The sequence below is a fragment of the Callithrix jacchus genome, chromosome 2 (genome assembly GCF_049354715.1).
Source record: "Callithrix jacchus isolate 240 chromosome 2, calJac240_pri, whole genome shotgun sequence".
NCBI classification, from domain to species: domain Eukaryota; kingdom Metazoa; phylum Chordata; class Mammalia; order Primates; family Cebidae; genus Callithrix; species Callithrix jacchus.
This window is the reverse complement of record NC_133503.1, coordinates 23,046,183-23,067,050: the sequence shown is the minus strand read 5'-3', so window position 1 is coordinate 23,067,050 and position 20,868 is coordinate 23,046,183. Positions and strand designations below refer to the sequence as shown.

The window sequence follows — 20,868 nt, the reverse complement described above, 5'->3', positions numbered from 1 at the left end:
GGGCAGTGCCCACTACCTGCCATGTCCAAGGCAGGAAGCTCTAGGTTTTGGAGATTCAGAGACAGGGCAACGGATTTACCAAGAGCACCAACTCCACTATGGACGAATCCTTCCCTCTTTGGTCTTCCGTTTCTCTGTCTGTTACTATGGAGATGGTCAGGTTGATGGATGGTTCTGAGCTCTCGGGGGAGGCTATGCCACAGAGGCCCTGACCCCATCTTCAGCTAGAGGGATCCACTTGTATTTCTTCCACCCTTGGGTGTTCCCTGTAAGACTGTGTTAGTTCCCAAGCTGGAGGATGGCTGTGAAAGCTTTAAGAAGCACAAAGATGGCCTTAAAGTTCCTCCAGGGTTGGCATCAGTTGAATCCAGAGGTTTTCAAGCCCGAGCAAGCTGCAAAATGATCTGGAGCCTTTTCTAGGAGGGGTGGAAACCGGGAATCTGCCCTTTTAGCCAGCTTCTTGGTCATTCATGTGTATGATTTCTTTGTTTTTTATATCTCAGTTGTATTTCTGTAACTACCCAGTTTATTTTGATTTTTTAAACCTTTAAAATTTTTGAGGCAGGCTCTGATCTGGACTTTGTCCTATACTTAGTATTTCTTTGTTCTATACAGCATTTCTTTGGCTTAGCTGTGACTACAGGCACACAGCACCACGCCCGGTTAATTTTTGTATTTTTAGTAGAGACGGTTTCACCAGCTTGGCAAGGCTGGTTTTGAACTCCTGACCTCACGATCTGCCTGCCTTGGCCTTCCAAAGTGCTGCAATTACAGGTGTGAGCCACCACGCCCAGCCTAGCTCTTGATTTTCTTCATAGTATCCATGTGGCCAATCACTATGGGACAATCACTGCTCACTGCAGCCTTGACCTTCTGGGCTCAAGTGATCCTCCCACCTCAGCCTCCTGAGTAGCTGGGACTACAGGAATCTGCCACCACACCCGGCTAATTTTTGTGTTTTTTGTAGAGGTGGGGTTTCACCATATTGCCCAGGCTTGTCTCAGACTCCTGAGCTCAAGCATCCCAACTGCCTTGGCCTCCCAAAGTGCTGGGATTATAGGCATAAGCCACTACGCCTAGCCCAGATTATTTTGAAAACAATATTTTCTGACATACATCTATATGAATTTAACAGAATTACCTCAAAATATACCTGTATATGCTGGCAAATATGAAATGCTGATGAAAGAATACTTAACATATCAATATTTAAGCATGCCAACATAATAGAACTTTTTCCAACTTTTTAAATTATTTTCCCACCTAAGCCAAGTTATATTTGACATTTGGATTACATGTGCACATGGAAACAGACCTATTCCACAACTGACCACAGATAAACCAGCATACAAGTGTCTTTTCTGGATGTAAGTAAGTTTCAGAGGCAGCATGGTTCATATGGGAGCAAATGAGCTGACCTCCTCATGAAATAAACTAGACAAAAAATCAAGAAGTATTAAGGGTGCTAAAGACCGATTCCAAATCTTTTATCTCTTCCTTTTTCTTTTTCTTTTTTTTTTTTGAGACAGGTTCTCACTCTCACCCAGACTGGAATGCAGTGGCCCGATCTTGACTCACTACAGCCTCCGCCTCCCAGGTTCAAGTGATTCTCCCGCCTCAGCCTCTTGAGTAGCTAGGAGTACAGGTGCAGCCCACCACGTCCAGCTAATTTTTGTATTTTTATTAGAGACAGGGTTTCACCATGTTGGCCAGGCTGATCTTGAACTCCTGGCCTCAAATGATATACCTGCCTCAGCCTCCCAAAGTACTGGAATTACAGGGGTGAGCCAACTGCCCAGTCAGTCTCTTCCCTGTCTTTTAAATATACAAGTGTACAGTGTGTGTGTATGTGTGTGTGTGTGTCTGAATTAAAACGATTCTAGACTTGTGAGCTCCTATGGGTGGGGCTATTGTCACTCCATAAAAGGCCCTAGGGCAAAAAGATCAAGGTAGTGCAGGGAGCAGACGGTACCTGTTCTCCATCCAGCCATCATCAAACCCACTGAAGAGGTAGACTCGATTATCTTAAGTCTTAGTGGGCTTACATGTTGACCTGGGCCTTCAAGGGAGGTTTTACTCCACTGTGTTTTATTTTGTTGTTTTCTGTTGTTTGTTCCACTGTTTTTGTTACTGGGGCCAAGTGAGAGGCTCAACTAATCTAAAAACACTTAATATTCTCCAGGAAGCTTCCTGAATCAATGTTTTTATGTTTCTGCCAAACACAACTGATTTTCATCTGCATTTATTTTTTAAGGTAAGAAACAGTAAATCATTGAAGGAAGAGCTGGAACGTTGGGCTATGTGGAACACTATCATACTTTAGCTTGCTCACTGAGAGATGCAGAGCCGAAGGCTGGGGTCTAGTCAGGTTGGCTGCCACAGGGCAAGAACCAGCCTCGATGGGCTTCCTCCAAGAATGTTCCGCAGCACCTGACGCACTGCTGGTACACCATCTCAAAAGGCAACCATTCACATAATAGGGATCTGCATTCAATGAGTTGATTTTGTGGATCACAGCTCCCAAACAGTTCAGGTTTAGCTTTTCAGTTTTTAACCTGATTGCTTTTTCTATTCCTATCTCTGCTAGGCAACGTGGCTCTTGAGAATGCCATGCCTCTTCATGCAGCTGTGCCCTCCGTAGTCAGGGGATTCCCTTTCTCATATCCAGATGTCATCATGCTATCTACCCTCCAATTCCCTGAAATGTTTTTTGGGTTTTTCTTTTTTTGAGCCAGAGTCTCTCTCTGTCACCCAGGCTGGAGTGCACTGGCTCAGTCTTAACTCACTGCAACCTCTACCTCACGGGTTCAAGCGATTCTCCTGCCTCAGCATCCCACGTAGCTGGATTACAGATATGTGCCTCCACACCCAGCTAATTTTTGTATTTTTAGTAGAGACAGGGTTTCACCATGTTGGCCAGGCTGGTCTCCAACTCCAAACCTCAGGTGATCCACCCACCTTATCCCAAAGTGCTGGGATTACAGGCATGAACCACCGCGCCCAGCCCTCTGAAATATTTTTGTCAGTTAGTTACAGGTTTCCTGAAAACTGCTTCTGCAATGGGTGGGCAACAGATGTTACCCAGACACACAAACAGCACCTACTTAGGAACCTGCTCCGCCATCTTTCTGTGCACAAAGGCCCCCAGAGACTGCCCACGTGACTTCTTTGAAGAAACATTGAAAAATTAATTCTGCAGGAACTGGTTCCCAAACTCAAATGAGAGTAAGGAAATACCATCCAGTCTGAACGTCTGAACCGTCCCTAGTCCTAGACCTGGACTTTGTTCTATATTTAATATTTCTTTGTTCTATACAGCATTTCTTTGGCTTAGCTTGTGTGAAGGGCTAGGACACCCAGACTTATTTTCCAAGAATAATCTGCTTCTTTCCAAACTAGCATTGCAGACTAAATGCCTGGATTAGGGTTAGTGTCAGGTTCCAGTTCTCCTGCCCTCCGGGTTCACAGTCCATCTCTCCAAAGCAATTTCTGCCCTTCCCCTTAGTCATCTTTGTGGGACTGGCTCCTCACCATTTTTTTTTTAGATGGAATCTCGCTCTGTGGTCCAGGCTAGAGTGCAGTGGCGTGATCTTGGCTCACCGCAACCTCCACCTTCTGGATTCAAGCGATTCTGCCTCAGTCTCCCGAGTAGCTGGGACTACAGGCACATGCCACCATGCCCGACTAATTTCTGTGATTTTAGTAGAGACGGGGTTTCACCGTGTTGGCCAGGCTGGTCTCAAACTCCTGACCTCAGGTGATCCGCCCATGTTGTCTTCCCGAAGTGCTAGGATTACAGGCATGAGCCACCGCATCTGGCCTGCTCCTCACCCTTTATATCAGTGATTCTCAACAAGGGTCATTTTTGCCCCCCAGGGGATATTTGGCAATGTCTGGACACACATTTGGTTGCTATAACTGAGCGGGGATACTACCAGCATATAGTGAGTAGAGGCCCAGGATACTACTAAGAATCCTACACTGCAGAGGAAAGCGCCTCGGGGCTAAGAATTGTCAGCCCCAAATGGCAATAGTGTTGAGGCTGAGAAACCCTGCCGTAGTCACAGCTCACGGGCTATCTCCCGAACAGGCCTCTGTAACAGCCCTAGTCATCTCTTTTTGCTGTTGATTTTCTTCCTGGTGTTCAAACCATCTGAAATGACCGTACTAACTTGTTTACCTGATTTTATGGCTGTGCCTTAAGCTACCTCCGCACTCTGCCCATATAATAATAGCTCCTAGTGATGATGGTGGGAGTAGTCAAAGCAGCTGGCATTTATTAAATATTTGCTGTGTTTCAGGCATTTGCTCATATCTTATAGCCATCCTAGTACCCCTACAAAGTAGGAAGTATTATTAGTTGTGTTTTACAGATCAGAAAACGAGGGTGCAGAGACGTTGTTTGCCAAAGGGCAGCGGCAGTGAAGGAGCCATAGGCTACTGCCGCCAGCCTGTGCTCCTCATTCCATGGCTTCAGAATGCATAAGATAAAGGCTCCATGGCTGGCCCAGCTGGCCATCCCGATCACCCTGGTAGGGAACATCCCTCCAGGACAGAATATGGGTTCATAAAAGCGGAGTTGCCTGGAGTTTACACTCCCAATTCATGGCCGGGGTTCTGAGAGCACGCTCACCAGTAGACACAGAACCATGGCTCCTTGCACATCTGCCACTGGCTAACATGATCCGTGGCTCCATCTGTCTGCCTCCAATATGCTTGGATCTGGGAGGGGCTCCCTGAGCTCCCAGCTCCATCTGTGAAGGTGAAGGCCTGGGACCAGGTTTGGGGCCTCCCCAGAGCTCCGCTCAGGAGGGGACCTGCCTCTCTGCTGCCTCAGACCAGCTCCAGGCACCATCCAGCTGATGAAACAGCCCAAAGAGCTGCCCTCTTCCTTGCCAACACCCAGCATCCTTGTGTTTCTGAGGCAATCCTTGGCACCAAGTGCCTGGAAGAGAATCTCAGCAGTCCTCATGTACCAGGGTCTGTTCCTCAGAGTAGACCCTTGTGAGATGAATTTCAGCAGAAGGCAGCAGAGCATTTGGTGGGGGTCTCAGGTCCAAAGGCCCACCAGGGCCAGATAAGTACCATAAGTGTGCAAATCCGGCTGGATGACTGGCAGCATGAAGTGGCCAGGACTGTGTTGAGCTACAAAGCCACTGTCCCCTAGAGGATATAATATCTACTCAGCTCCAGCCTGGTATTACCTTTCAGGGATGTAAGCTCCATGTTTCCAGAGAAACTGGAAATCTGGACTTTCCAGGAAATCTAATTTTTTAAATTTTTAAAAATTAAATGTAAAACATTTTAACAAACAGAAAGCCAATAAACATTATAGGTTAGAGTGGAATCTAGGACAAGCGTGGTGGCTCACACCTGTAATCCCAGCACTTTGGGAGGCCAAGACAGGTGGATCACCTGAGGTACGGAGTTCGAGACCAGTTTGACCAACATGGTAAAACCCCCTCTCTACTAAAAATACAAAAAATTAACCAGGTGTGGTGGCAAGCACCTGTAATCCCTGCTACTTGGAAGGCTGAGGCAGGAGAATCGCTTAAACCCTGGAGGTGGAGGTTGCAGTGAGCCGAGATCGCACCACTGCACTCCAGCCTGGGCAATAAGAGCGAAACAACATCTCAAAAAAAAAAAAAAAAGAGAGTGGAATCTAGACAAGAATGCGGGGCCTGAGAGGTGAGAGGTCTGAGTGTGCCTGCTCTTAGCTAGTTGATCTTGAAGACAGCCATCTCTCCACTCTGAACCTGTGTCTCATCGTTTTAAGGGGAAGACTGTCAACCTGGCCTGCTGTTCAGGTGCATGATAAGGAAGCATGGACACACGTGGTATGAGCAGTGAGTTCTACAAGGAACACTAAATAAGTGGATCCTCCCTTCTGTAGGTCTCAGGTGAGACAGCATCACCTCCCTCCAGCCCAGCTCCCACTTTAAAGGAAGAACTCAAGTGGCCAGGCTCTGCTGGGCCAGCTCTGGCTGATTGTAGGCCCCTGCCCTTATCAGAGACACACAGGCAGGACATCTGGGAAGTCAGGCCTTCTGCTGCTCCCCAGCTGTGTGGACAGAGGCAGGTCAATTCTGTTTTCTCGAGCTCAGTGTTTCCCTCTGTAAATGGGAGTGTGGAACTGGATGGTCTCCCAGGTCATACCTAGCAGGGGAGCATGTCCCAGCAGCACTCCAGGTCTTCTTAGAGTCATGTCCAGCAGGTCTGAGATGGGAGGTTTCCCAGGAGAGGCTAGTGCGCAGCCAGGCTGGCACACACCTCCCTGCTCTAAAGCCCTATGCTGTGTGTGGCAGTTCTCAGCAGTAGACCTTTCAAGAAGAGCCCTTAATAGCTCTTTTGTGCGTACTTACTATGTGGCAGGCTCTGTCTTTGGCATGTTACTCATACTCTTATCCTTACTTTTGCCCTCAGACCACCACCATGAGCCAGCTGGATTATCACCATTGCCCAGATGAGGATACTGAGGATTGGGGAGGCTGAAGGTCTCACCATGCCGTTTCACCCCTAGTTGACACATACCCCACACAAAGGCCCAGTCACTCAAGATATCACTGCTCCTTCCCCACAAACACACCAGGTATCCAAGGAATGGCAGGGAGATGGCAGAGTGCCACCTAATGGTGATCTTTTTTAAAAAATGTTTTAAAGACACAGTCTGGCTCAGTCCACTAGGTTGGGGTGCAGTGGTGTGATCTCAGCGCACTGCAACCTCTGCCTCCCATGCTCAAGCCATCCTCCCACCTCAGCCTCCCCAGTAGCTGGGACTACAGATGTACACCACCACGCCCAGCTAAATTGTTTGTATTTTTTGTAGAGACAGAGTTTCACCATGTTGCCCAGGCTGGTCTCAAACTCCCGAGCTCAAGCGATGTATGCACCTCAGCCCCGCAAAGTGCGTGGATTACAGGCACAAGCCACTGCGCCCAGCCCCAATGGTGATCTTTAAAGATGTCATGGGTAGCTCCCAAGTTCACCAAAGGAGCTTGCCAGGAGGGAAGCAGGCGCCCTGGCAGAGTGGGAGAGATGACTCCCAAATGTCAGGGTGAAGATCATGGAGAGCCTGGAGTCGAGGGCGCCTGAACCAGGTCTATGGAATGGGAAGTCACTTCAGCATCTTGCACAGTGCAGCAAATGATGAAGCCAATCTAACTTCCTGGGAGTCATGAGCATGGATTTAAAAACATTTTTTTTTTTTGAAATGGGAGCTCACTCTGTCACCCAGGCAGCAATGCAGTGGTGCAATCATGCCACTGCAGCCTCGACCTCCTCAGGCTCAGGTGATTATCCCACCTCATCCTCCCAAGTGGGTGGGACTACAACCATGTGTTACCATGCCCGGCTAATTTTTGTATTTTTTGTAGAGACAGAGTTTCACCATATTGTCCAGGCTCGTCTTGAACTCCTGGCTCGTCTTGAACTCCTGGCTCAATGATCCACCCGCCTTGGCCTCCCAAAGCATGGATTTTTACCCTTTATCCTTGTAGCTCCCCTGTGATCAAGGAAGGGAAGGTCTTACTAACTCATTTTACACTTGGACAAGATGAGGCTTAGAGAGCTCCAGTGACTCACAAGCTAGTGGCAGAGGCACTCCTAACACTTTGATTGCACTGACCTGAGAGTGATGGTAGTGATGATGGAGGTGATGGTAGGAGCAAATATTGAGTGACTTTGTAGTAACTCTATTAGGTAAGTACAGCTGTTATCTCCATTTACAGGTGGGAAACTGAGGCTCAGAGAAATGGATGAACTTACCCCAAAGTGACACAGCTACTAGGTGATAAAGGAAAGATTCAAATCCTGGTAATGTGACTCTAAAACTAAAGCTCTTTTTTTTTTTTTTGAGACGGAGTCTTGCTCTATCACCCGGGCTGGAGTGCCAATGAATGGCACATCTCAGCTCACTGCAGCTCCACATCCTGGATTCAAGCAATTCTTCTGCCTCAGCCTCCCGAGTAGCTGGGATTTCAGGTGCGTGCCACCACGCCCAGCTAATTTTTTGTATTTTTATTAGAGATGGGGTTTCGCCATGTTGGCCAGGTTGGTCTCGAACTCCTGACCTCAGGTGATCCTCCCAAAGTGCTGGGATTACAGGCGTGAGCCACCGCACCCAGCCCCAAAGTTATTTTTTTGAAGCAGAGTCTTGCTCTGTCACCCAGGCTGGAGGGCAGTGGTGCAGTCATGGCTCACTACAGCCTCAACTTCCTGGGCCTGTTCTGTCCTCCCACCACAGTCCCCCAAGCTGGGACCACAGGCATGTGCTACCATGACCAGCTAATGTTTTACATTTTTGTAGAGATGAAGTCTCCCTATGTTCTCAAACTCCTGAGTTCAAATGATCCCCCTGCCTCGGCCTCCCAGAGTGCTGGGATTACAGGCGTCAGCCACCACACCTGGTCCAGAGTCAGAGCTCTTAACCACCAGCTCTTCTGGCTGAGGAATCTTCCCTGCCAAGATGCCAGTGACATAGGTGCTTTTCTCCATCCAGCTCACCTTGTTCTATTTACCCACACTAAGAAACTGCACCTGCATCAGTGAGTGAAGCCCACCCCCACATTACTCTCAGAGACTCACTCTCTGCTGTTTGACTTTGGATAAGGATAAATTTCTTTTCCTCTCTGAGCCTCAGTTTTCATATCTGTGAAATACAGAGTTTAAACTAGTTGAGAGCAGAGGTCCTGCTTTTCCATAGTCTATAAATCTGTGAGCTTATAACAGTGCAGGCTTGAAAATTTCTCCCCTGCCAACAATTCAAATTTGTCCTTGAATCAATTACAGAAGGGAAAATTCTCTTATCTCTGTCTCTTCCTCCTTCCCTCCCTCCCTCTCTCTTCCCCTTCCTTCCTCTTTCACTCTCTCCCCTTCTCTCATTTTTCAGCCTAATTATAGTTAACTCTGTTATTTAGAAACTTATTATCCAAGCTCATTATGAGTAATTATTCAGTCTGGAGGGGAAACAGCAACACCCCTAGTTTAATTTAATGCTTACCTAGTTCACTTAATTAGCAATAGGTCTTGGCAAAACGGTGGAATTCATGGGTCCTTGCTGGCTGGGTGGGTGGGTGGGGAGAGGCTGTGTGTTGTTCTTAAAAAGATAAACAAGGTTTCAGAATAGAATGTGGAGGAGGCAAGAGAGGGCTGCCTGTGACCTGGGCGGTAACATCTGTCCCGGTTGAGGCTAGCTCCCAAGAGTGAAAGGCTGCAAATTGCACAGAGCTGGAAGGACTTTAGGACAGGTAGCACTTCTTAGGCCCCTCTGCGTGCCAGACGCTGTGCAAAGCTCTGAGCAGACCTTATTCCTTATGTCTCACGGGTGGGACCTGTACATTCAGAATAATGTAAGTACTACCTGCCTTTGGTAATTCAGCTCTTACAGTGAGTACATTCTCCTTTCAGTAGTCTCTATGGAATGTTGATGAGTTAAGGAAAAATTTTCCCATTTGTTACCACTATGTCTTTTACCTTTCTCCCCCTTTTCACAAAGGGAGGCCTCAGGCCCAGGGCCTTGGGCAGGCAACAGAATCTAGCTGAAAGTCACCATTGTTCAGCTTTGACTTTGAAACAGTTTTAGTCTGCTTATGGCAAATGATAGTGCTTGTCCATGTATGGAAGTGACGTGATTTTCCATTATAGTAAATATAAGTGAATTGTACTATAGAAAAATATTGGGTAAAAAGAAGTCAAGGTGGTACCTAGATGTGGCAACACTTCCAAGGGAAGAGGAGGATGAAAAAAGTTCCCTTCAGGACTCTGAGTTAGAGACTGCCCAAGGACATCTACCAAACCCGAATGCTGTCTCAATGCTTCTCAACCCAGGATTCCAGGCACCAGATGTCAGGGTGACCATGCCCCCACCCCCCCTTCCCAGCCCACCGCAGCCTCTCAAAGTTCCTCCCAGGCACCCCACCCAAGCCCTACAAGTCTCCAGTTCCTCCTGTCGCTCCTATCACTGCCATTGCCCCTTTGCCATCTCATAGACCACTGCTCCCCCTCATCTTGTCATTGGTCCTGCTGGACCCCCTTTGTACCTCTCAGTGGGTAAACTGAGGCCCAAAGGGATGACTCCACAGTGAATAACAGCAGAGCCCTGGCTAAGCTGAAACAGCTTCCCTGGGCGAGCCCTGGTCGGTCCCCACTTTGAGCTTCGGAGCCCAGCAGCCGGGGCCCTTCCTAAAGGTACAGCTCCCACCCCACAACCCCTAAGTCCTGATATGCCTGTCCTGTGGCCCATCTGAGAATCAACATGTTACCCTTCCCAGGTGACTTTGTCTCCATAAAGGAAACTTCATGCAGCACAGAGTGGTGGGTGGCAGAGTGGGACAAAGGGGCCACAGAAGTGTGCCCACCATGCTTCCTGTGTGCCACCTTCAGCCTCACCCAGGGGCAGGAGCATTGCAGTCACCCACATTCATGTCTTCCTCTGCCATGATATGGATCCCACAGGGATCTCAGGGCCAATCAATGTGTGGCCCATGTGGCCATCCCTGGGGACCTTCTGCACCCTGTCACCCAGCCGGAGGCTGTCTCAAGACACCAGAAAACAAAAACAAAGAAGTTCTGGAGCGAGCAGCATCTGTCCTTATATCAGCTTTATTGGCAGGTTCGTAGCTCCCTGGGCCGGGCCCGGCTGCTTAGGCCAGCCTCTTGCTCACACGCTCATAGGTCACGCTTCCGATGGTGGAGAACTGAAAGAAGCAGCCGGGACAGAGGCAGTCAGTGCCCCGACCCAGGCCCCACCCTGAGGTAGCCAGGAGGCACCTCTGAAGGAAGATGGGCCTCTAATCCCAGCCTTGAATAGATGGGAGTCAGGCACACCACTTCTTTGAGCCTCAGTTTCCCAATTTGTCCCACCAGTCAGTGTAATGAAGGGTAACCAGCTGTGAGGCGTGATGTGGCTCTGGGTGTGGAAGCTGCACCTCTTTTCCTCTCCATTCACCCATGCCAGGCTCTTCTGCCTCATGAATCCATTTACTCCTCCCAGCAGCCCTGTGAGGTTGTTCCCATTGTACAGATGGGAAAACGTAAGTTTAAAGAAGTCAAGTAACCCTTCCAAGGCCACACTCCATGGCTGCATCACACAGTGTTTATGAGCACCTGTCACAGGTTCACTGATGGGAAGATACAGTCCCTACTCTCAGGAAGCCTAAGGTTTAGTGGGAGAGGCAGGCAGGGGGATACTGTTCATTGTAGGCCCGCAGCGTGCGGTGCCCCGGGCTCCATGCCATGGAACTGTGCTGCCGTTCGATGTGCACAAGTCTTCAGTTGGTTCTGAAACCCAGCACAGGAAAGCAGCATTTCCATGAGAAGGGCAGGTGGCAAACAGAGAGCTGTGGGAGAGCCCAGAGGAGGTAGGGAGCCCCTGACGAGGGAATAGGGTGGCGAATTGGCTGCTGGACAGAATCCTGAAGAAGTAGATTTGGAAAAGCAAACAGGAGACTGGGAATTCAGAGCAGAGGAACCACATGGCACAGAAAGGGAGATAGGAACAGCTCTGGCCAGCTCAGGAGCAGTGGCTGGTCCAGGGAGACTGGACAACGCATACCTGTATGATTGGGCAGTAAGGCCCTTGAAGGTCAGGCGGAGGAGTTTGGTCCTGATTCATAACAAAGGGCAGCAGTGTGAAGTGATGTGTGATTTGCATATGGGATGGATGGAAGGTGGAGGAGAGGTGGAATCGAGGAGGCTGGGGCTTAGTGTAGGGGAGAGGTGATGAGAACATGGCAGGGGTACTGGTGGCAGGAGGCAGGAGGAGGGATGCTTACAAAATGCGCTGTCAGTGGAGAAGTGGAGAGGTGCCAGGATCATTCCGGGCCTCTAGAGACAGGAGATTTGCAATTAAGACAGCTCCTCTGAGGGCCTAGTCATGCAATGTTGTTCATGTGTGCACGTGCCTGGGTCTATGTGCATGCAAACCTGTGTGTACCTAGCTGTGTCATGTACGTGTGTGTGGATGATGACCCTGAACCCTGCACTGCCTATACCACATGGGCTCCGTAATGAGGAGCCTCTGGGAATGGAGAAGCAGGTTCGCTCAGCTTGGGAAGATAATTCTCTTGTCAGTCCCAAACCTGCTTCCAGTTCTCCTGCCCTATGTTCACCCCACACACCTCACAGGCTGGTGAGCTTTGCTTCTTCTGGGAGTCACTGACTGACATTTTATGTAAAAATGCGTCAAAAACCCTTTCATCAGACCCTCCAGAATGTCAGTTTTCACCCAGGAAAAGAGGGATATAGTCACTTTTGTTCTTTTTACAGTTTTTCAACACTATACATCTATTAATTTTTAGATTTTTTTTTTTTTTTTTTTTTTTTTGAGACACAGTTTCACTCTTGTTGCCCAGGCTGGAATGCAATGGGGCTATGTCAGTTCATTGCAACCTCTGCCTCCCAGGTTCAAGTGATTCTCCTGCCTCAGCCTCCCAAGTAGCTGGGATTATAGGCGTGCGCCACCACGCCTGGCTAGTTTTATTTTGTATTTTTAGTAAAGATCTAGTTTCACCATGTTGGCCAGGCTGGTCTTGAACTCCAGACCTCAGGTGATCCACCCACCTCAGCCTCCCAAAATGCTGGGATTACAGTCGTGAGCCACCACACCCGGCCAAGTTTTAAATTCTTTAAACAAAAATGTTAAAGGGAGATAAAAGACCTAACTACCTCTTAAAGGTCGTATCTCCAAATACCATCACATTGGGAGTTCGACCTTCACCATATGATTTTGGTGGCGGACACACATGCAGTCCATAACACCACCCAAGAGATTCAGGGACCACCCACTATCCTCATTTTACAGTGCGGCATTACAAGGCTCAGAGACAGCAGGGGACTTGGCCGTGGCCACACAGCTAGTACATGCAGAGGCAGACTTCATCTGCCAATTTCTGCCTTGGCAGAACAGGCAGAGGGCCTAGTCTAGAAGTTGGACTGCATGTGTGTCCTCCACCAAATTCATATGGTGAAGGTCGAACTCCCAATGTGATGGTACTTGGAGATAGGACCTTTAGGAGGTAATTAGGTCATGAGGGTGGAGTCCCCAGGAGGGATTACTGCCCTTATAACAACAGACACAAGGCCTGGTGCAGTGGCTAAAGCCTATAATCCCAGCACTTTGGGAGGCCAGGGCGGGCAGATCACGTGAGGTCAGGAGTTTGAGACCAGCCTTACCAACATGATAAAACTCTGTCTCTACTAAAAATATAAAAATTAGCTGGTGTGGTGGCACATGCCACTCAGGAGGCTGAGGCAAGAGAATCACTTCAACTGGAGAGGCGGAGGTTGCAGTGAGCTGAGATTGTGCCACTGTACTCTAGCCTAGGCAACAGAGTGAAACTGTGTTTCAAAAAAAAAAAAAAAAAGGCCAGAACAGTGGCTCACGCCTGTAGTCCCAGCACTTTGGGAGGCCAAGGGGGGCAGATCATGAAGTAAGGAGTTTGAGACCAGCCTGGCCAAAATGGTGAAACTCTGTCTCTACTAAAAATACAAAAATTAGCTGGGTGTGGTGGTGTGCACCTGTAATCCAGCTACTTGGGAGGCTGAGGCAGAATTGCTTGATCCTGGGAGGCGGAAGTTTCAGTGAGTGGAAATCACGCCACTGAACTTCAGCCTGGACAACAGAGCAAGACTCTGTCTCAAAAAAAAAAAAAAAAAAAAAGACACAAGAGAGGTGATGTCTCCCTGCCATGTGAAGAAACCAGAATGGAGGCCCTCATAAGCCTGGCACCCTGGTCTTGTACATCCCAGCCTCCAGAACTATGTGAAATAAGTGTCCGTGGTGTAAATCATTTACACCACAGTGTCTGAGAGAGGCAGTGTGCTCCTTTCCTCTTGACAGGGCTTGAGATGAGGGCACAAGGAAGAGAGAGAGAGAGAGAAAGGGAGAGAGGAGGATCAAAGAAGGAGAAGCAAGGGGGTTGCGAACTCTGCCTTCCTCATCACATCTTCCCTGCTGGAGAGCTTCAGAGAGGAGGGAAGGGCCCTTTCTAGATCTACACAGGACCCCAGAGGTCTCTGGCCCAGGTCACAGGCTCACAGTGAGGGAAGGAAGTGTGGAAATGCCTTCTTTTCCCTTTTAACTTCACGCCCATTTCTTCCACCTGGGGAAAACTTGAAGACCCATGGGAAAGAAACAGAAGTGAGAGGAAGGCCAGCCAGGGCACCACCTCCAGTGTAGAAGGGGTGGGTCCACAGGTGTGTGTGTTGGACCTGCCAGCATTTAAAGAAATTTTGTAATTAGTTGTCAATATTTAACAGTGTGGAGATTTCACATGAAAATGCAAATTTCCAGCTTCTCTTGATAAATCAGAAGATCTGGTAGAAGGGGCCTGATGTCCCTCATGGAAATGGAGTGGAGTGGTGGCTGTCCTTTGAGGAGCCCACCTGGACCACCTCCTTTATTTATATTCTAGGAAGGATCTTCCGGGCTTCCAATCTTGTGCCTCAGAGGTGGCTGAGTGTGAGTGCTGGAGTCAGGCTACCTAACATCAGATCACAGCTCTCATCAAAACTGTGTGCTCCCTCATTTAGCTTCCCTGTGCCTCAGGGAAATAATGACTTTCCCTGTGCCTCAGGGAAATGGAGATTAAAATCCCCACTTCATAGGGTTATTTTGAAGATCAAATGACATCACGTGCATCCAGCACTCAGCATAGAGCCTGGTACAAGGGAAGTGCTGGTAAAGCCAGCTGCCCAGAGGCCTATCTCTGAGGGGCTGTAGCCAGGAGGAAGACAAATGTCCAATCATCATCCCAGGAACCAGGAGGACACTTACCTCCACCAGCTTGTCACCCACAATCTCTGAGGTCTGGTGATAGTTGGGGAAATTCACCACCAGTTTCCCACCCTCCATCTGCACAGTGGCCTGGAATGGAAGCACAACATTAAGCCTGTGATGTTGCAAGTGATTGGCAACTATCTGGGGCTGGTGGCTCAGGCAGTAGGAAGAATTTACCAAGGCCAAGCGCAGTGGCTTATCCCTATAATCCCAGCACTTTGAGAGGCTGAGGCGGGCAGATCATTTGAGGTCAGGCATTGGAGACCAGCCTGGCCAACATGGTGAAACCCCATCTCCACTAGAAACACAAAAATTAGCCAGGCGTGGTGACTCATGCCTGTAATCCCAGCTACTTGAGAGGCTAAGGCACGAGAATCACTTGAACCCGGAAGGCAGAGGCTGCAGTGAGCTGAGATTGTGCCACTGTGCTCCAGCCTGGGCAACAGAGCAAGACTCCGTCTCAAAAAAAAAAAAATTAACCAAGACAGTTGTAGGTAAAGAAAGTCAGATTTCTTGTTTCCTATGATCCATGTTAGAGGAAGTTAAAAAAAAAAAAAAAAAAAGGCCGGGTGTAGTGGCTCACGCCTGTAATCCAAGCACTTTGGAGGCTAAGGCGGGCAGATCACCTGAGGTCGGGAGTTCAAGACCACCCTGACCAACAGGGTGAAACCCCATCTTTAAAAAAAAAAAAAAAAGATTAAAAAAAAGAAAGAAAGATTTCTTAGAGAACGTATGAAAACACATTACAGGAGTGCACTGGGCAGGTCAGCAAGAGAGGAGCTGACTGCAAGGAGACAAAAGTCTTGCTGGGGAGTTTATAGACTGTTGCTGACGCTGTGTGCTGAAGGAGGTTTTGTGCAGTATTGATAAAGCAAAGGTTGCAGTGAGATAACTTACATTTTTCTATCAGCCAAGGTGTTTGATGATGGCTAGACACAGGAAGATTGTGAGTTATTTGCACAGGGAGGCTGTGTGTCCTGGACCATGAAGAAAGGCACTTACAGCTTATCTGCGCTCTCTTTTTGCTTTCCCCTGGTGCCACCAGCCTGACTCCTTTTCTATAATTAGAACGCCACATGGATTACCAGAGACTAATGATAGAGGCAAAAAGCTGTGGTTCAAATCCCTGGTCCCAGCATGTTCTGGCTGCAGGGCCTTAGACACATTACTTGTCCTCCCTGAGCTTCAGTTTCTTTATTTCTGAAACAAAAGCAAATTGCTGCATTTTTTCTTCTCGCATTCACTGTGTGGCAGGCACTATGCTAGGTGCTTTCACGCGCTGTCTTGTTTAATCTTCGCCATGGCTCTTGGAGCCAGAGACTGCATGTAGTCTCACTTTGCATTCTAGAGATACAAGGCTCAGGGGAGTGAAATGACTTGCCCAAGGCCCTACAATTGCTGGCGGGAAATCATGGTTTCAAACCCAGCCAAGGCTAACTCCAGAGTCCAGCCTCTATCTCTGTGCTACACCAGGAGGCAGCATTAAAAAAAAGCACTTATGGCCTGTCAGGGTGGCTCACGCCTGTAATCCCAGCACTGTGGGAGGCTTAGGTGGGCAGATCACAGGGTCAGGAGTTCCAGGCCAGCGTGGCCAACATGGTGAAACCATGTCTCTACTAAAAATACAAAAATTAGCCAGGCATGGTGGCAGACACTGTAATCCCAACTACTCAGGAGGCTGAGGCAGGAGAATTGTTTAAACCCAGGAGGTGGAGGTTGCAGTGAGCTGAGATCACACCACTGCACTCCAGCCTGGGTGACAGAGTGAGACCCTGTCTTGAAAAAAAAAAAAGCACCTTTGCTCTCTAGCGCCTGGTGTAAAGACCTGCCCCTGCTATGTGACTAAAGCAAGTGGGTTTTTGTTTGGTTGGTTTGTTTCTTGTTTTTGAGACAGTCCCACTCTGTCACTCAGGCTGGAGTACAGTGGCCCGATCTTGGCTCACTGCACCTCTGCCTCCTGGGTTCAAGCAACTCCCCTGCCTCAGCCTCCTGAGTGGCCGGGATTATAGGCACGCACCACCATGTCCGGCTTTTCATATTTTTGGTAGAGACAGTATTTCACCAGGTTGGCCAGGCCAATCTCAAACTCCTGGCCTCAAGCCATCTACCCACTTCAGCCTCCCAAACTGCTGGGATTACAGGCATGAGCCACTGCACCTGGCCAGCAAGCTTTTTAATCCCATGATTTAGCCTCCCCCTTCAATCTAGATTGAGTAATTGTAGCAATTTCATAGGATTAACTGCATTAAGATGAAAAAAACTGTTCAGCAAGTGTCTAGGTTATATCAAGTGTTCAGCAAGCATTAGCTATTTTTCTTACTGTTTTAGTGCCCATTTTTGATTATTAAAAACCAGGAGCATTAAATTGCCACATAACACAAGTTCTTAATGCTAGAGGCCAAACTGGAGAAAGAAGCCTCAGTTTGGGAGCAGGGAGGCCGTGTTTGAGATGGAGAAGTCGGATGGAGACCTGCGGAGGGAGGGGGACAGGGAGTGGCCTCTCACCTTGAACTTCTTGCCCCCCATTGTCTGTATCTCACTTTCCTTGCCAACAGTGAACTTGTTGGTCATGGTGTGGCCCCCGGCGTAGTGCTGGGACCAAGTGAAGTCCTGCCCATCCTGCTGCACCTCCGTGACGATCTTGAAGTTGCGGGCCTTTTCGATTGCATTGCTGGAGATTCCTGGACCCGGGACAAGCAGAGTAGCCATATAAGAGTTGCTTTTAACCCTGTGATTTAGGGAAAGAGCTTTCCTGCCTGCCCCCACCCCCCTACCCTCTGTGCATGGTAGGCTAGCCTGCAGGTAAAGAGCACAGTGCCTGAGACAGATAATATATCCTGTGAGCCATGTGGCTGGGGCAAGTCACTATCTCTCTGAGCCTCAGTGTATTCATCCACAAGATGGGGATAATAAGGCCCATCCCAAAGAGCTGTTCCAAGAATTATATTCCATGTGAGTGTGTTGTGAAGCTCCTGGCACATAGTGGGTGCTCATCAATCATAAGCAAGATTCTGATAGTAATATAAACATGACAGAATCTTGCCAAGCTCACAAAGTTCTGGAATGAACAAGGCTTCCGAGATTGTATCTTCTGGCCAGGTGTGGTGGTTCATGCCTGTAATCCCAGCACCTCGGGAGGTTGAGGTGGACGGATCGTTTGAGGTCAGGAGTTCGAGACCAACCTGGCCCACATGGTGAAACCCCATATCTACTAAAAACACAAAAAATCATACAGGCATGGTGGTGGGCACCTGTAATACCAGTTACTTGAGAGGCTGAGGCAGGAAAATCACTTGAACCTGGGAGGCAGAGGTTGCAGTGAGCTAGGATCATGCAGTGCAGTCCAGCCTGGGCAAAAGAGCTAGACTCTGTCCCCCTCTAAAAAAAAAAAAAGAAAGAAAGAAAGAAAAGATTGTGTCTTCTAATACTTTGATTTTACAGATAAGGAAGTGAATACCCACAATGGGAAAGGGACTTCCCAGTATTTCCTTGAAAGGTCACGAGTTCATGACAGAATCAGGTCTAGAATGCAGGTGGGCTCACTTCCCCTTCCACAACATGAGACTGTTACAGGTGAAGCCAGGTCATTGCTCCTTCAGGGCCACTGCCCATACATGACTCAGAAGGGCTATCAAATCTTCAAGGCCACAGGGGCTGCTCTGACGCAGCTGGCCGGAAAGATGTGGCCACCGAGACAGAGGGCCTGGGTCCCCTGGAGCTGTCCTCTGAACCTTGAGAGTTATACTGCTTGAGACCTTTAAATAGTGAGATACTGAGATTTCCACAGGATTGTCATATCCACTGTCTCACGGTTCCTCACAGCAGACCAGTACTACAAGTCAAGCAGTGAGAGAGGAAGGAAATCATTGGTCTCTCTGCCCAGTGTCTAGCACAGTGAGAGGTCTGTGTTTGCTGAATGACTGTATGAAGAAGTGACTTGTCAAACCTGGTCTCCGTGATAACCCTTTGGTTTCCTCTCCTAGGCAGGATGTGGTGACACCACTCATCATAGGCTCCTGGGTGCCAATGGCCTCTGCCACTGACTTTGGCAAGTCACGCTGAGTCTCCATTGGTAACATAGAGATAGCCTTGCATATAGCTGGTGTTCAATAAATGTTTGACGGGCAGGGCACGGTGGCTCATGCCTGTAATCCCAGCACTTTGGGAGGCCGAGGTAAGCAGATCACCTGAGGTTAAGAGTTCCAGACAAGACTGGCCAACAGGGTAAAACCCCGTCTCTACTAAAAAATACAAAAAATTAGCTGGGTGTGGTGGCATGTGCCTGTAAATCCAGCAACTCAGGAGACTGAGAGAGGAGAATCACTGGAACCCAGGAGGCGGAGGTTGCAGTGAACTGAGATCGCGCCACTGCACTCCAGCCTGGGAGACAGAGTGAGACTCCATCTCAAAAATAAATTAAGAAAAATAAAAATAAATGTTTGACCAAATAAACATCAAATCTCTACTTCATCAACCAAGTCCCTACTTTACCAATTAACTAGCTGTTTGACTGGACTAATTACTCAATTCTCTGGGCCTCAAGTTTTCCGTCAGTAAAGTGGAGATACTAATAAATTCTATATGTGTTTTAAAGTTAAAGAGTGTCTAGGTCGGGCGTGGTGGCTCACACCTGTAATCCCAGCACTTTGGAAGGCTGAAGTGGGTTGGATTACCTGAGGTCAAGAGTTCGAGACCAGCCTGGCCAACATGGTGAAACCTTGTCTTTCCAAACAACAAAAAATTAGCCCAGTGTGGTGGCGCACACCTGTAATCCCAGCTCCTTGGGAGGGTGAGGCAGATGAATCCCTTGAACCTGGGAGCCAGAGGTTGCAGTGAGCTGAGATGGTGCCACCGCACTCCAGCTTAGGTGACAGAGTAATACTCTGTCTCAAAAATAAAATATAAAATTATTAAATTTAAAAGTCAGGCTAGACACAGTGGCTCATGCCTGTAATCTCAGCACTTTGGGAGGCCGAGGTGGGTGGATCACAAGGTCAGGAGTTCGAAACCAGCCTGGCCAACATGGTGAAACCCCATTTCTACTAAAGATACAAAAAAATTAGCCAGATGTGGTGGCACATGCCTGTAATCCCAGCTACTCAGGACGCTGAGGCAGGAGAATCACTTGAACTTGGGAGGCGTGGTTGCAGTGAGCCAATATCACACCACTGCACTCCAGCCTCGGCAATAAGAGCGAAACTCCATCTCCAATAAATAAATAAATAAATAAGTCAAAGAGTGTCTTTTAGTTCTTATTATCCTCAGCGCCTAGGAGAAAGCAGTTATTCAACAAATGTGTGAATGGATAAGTGAGTGCATGAATGAAGTCCTGTCCCATTCTACCTTAGGGGGTTGGGTTCCTGGCCCAGAGCTGGCTGTGACAAACCAACCCCGAGGAAGGCATACTCAGGAGCTCACTCACCCAGCAGCTTCATGAACTCATCATAATTCTTCTCACTCTCTATCTCGAACTTGCCATTGAAAGCCATGCTGTTAGGAGGCTGGAGGCCAGAGAGCAGAGTGCCGAGGGGTGTGCTGTCCCAGCTTATAAACTCTCCCAGTTGTTGAGGTGCAGCCCCTAAATCACCCCACTGCTTCTCCCTCCTCCCCTGAAAAGGAAGCTCTTGCTATTTTATGATGTGGGCAAGACCTGGAGGGGCAGAGCCCTGAGGTTATTCACCCTTGGGAAATGCTGGCTGTGATCCCATTGCCATTGCCAGCAAGGCCAGGGCGAGGATGGCCACAGGTTTGAGGAGTCATCACCTCTCTGCCCATGTCTCCCTCCATTCCTGCACGTGCTGCCCTCCATCCATGCTCTCACCATCTCTCGTCACTCATGCACTCCCTCACTCTGCAGCCAAAGCACATGAGCACTTGCTGCCTGCAGGGCCAGCACTAAAGAAACACAAATGAATGACACACACACCTTTGTGTCAAAGACACAAAGAGCCTTTTGGTTTAGTCCAGAGACAAGCACACACCTGCAGAGAGTTCTTGTGTAAGCAGGGTGCAATGCACCCCAAGAGAAAAGCAGATGGCTGGCCTGGGCATGGGGAAGGAGCAGTGGTGTCCAGCAGGGGGCTGGTTCATGT

At 48.6% G+C, this 20,868-nt stretch overlaps 1 protein-coding gene across 1 annotated transcript; it reads right to left on the bottom strand.

Annotated features, from left to right (window-relative positions):
* Positions 1 to 10,546: 10,546 nt before the first annotated feature.
* Positions 10,547 to 20,298, bottom strand: FABP6 (fatty acid binding protein 6). The gene is made up of 4 exons (XM_008984248.6): positions 20,199 to 20,298; positions 17,282 to 17,457; positions 14,774 to 14,863; positions 10,547 to 10,694 (listed from the first exon to the last, which is right to left on the bottom strand). The coding sequence occupies exons 1-4, from the start codon at positions 20,263 to 20,265 to the stop codon at positions 10,641 to 10,643; spliced, it is 387 nt and encodes a 128-aa protein (XP_008982496.1). The 5' UTR covers positions 20,266 to 20,298; the 3' UTR covers positions 10,547 to 10,640.
* Between the last annotated feature and the right edge of the window lie 570 nt (positions 20,299 to 20,868).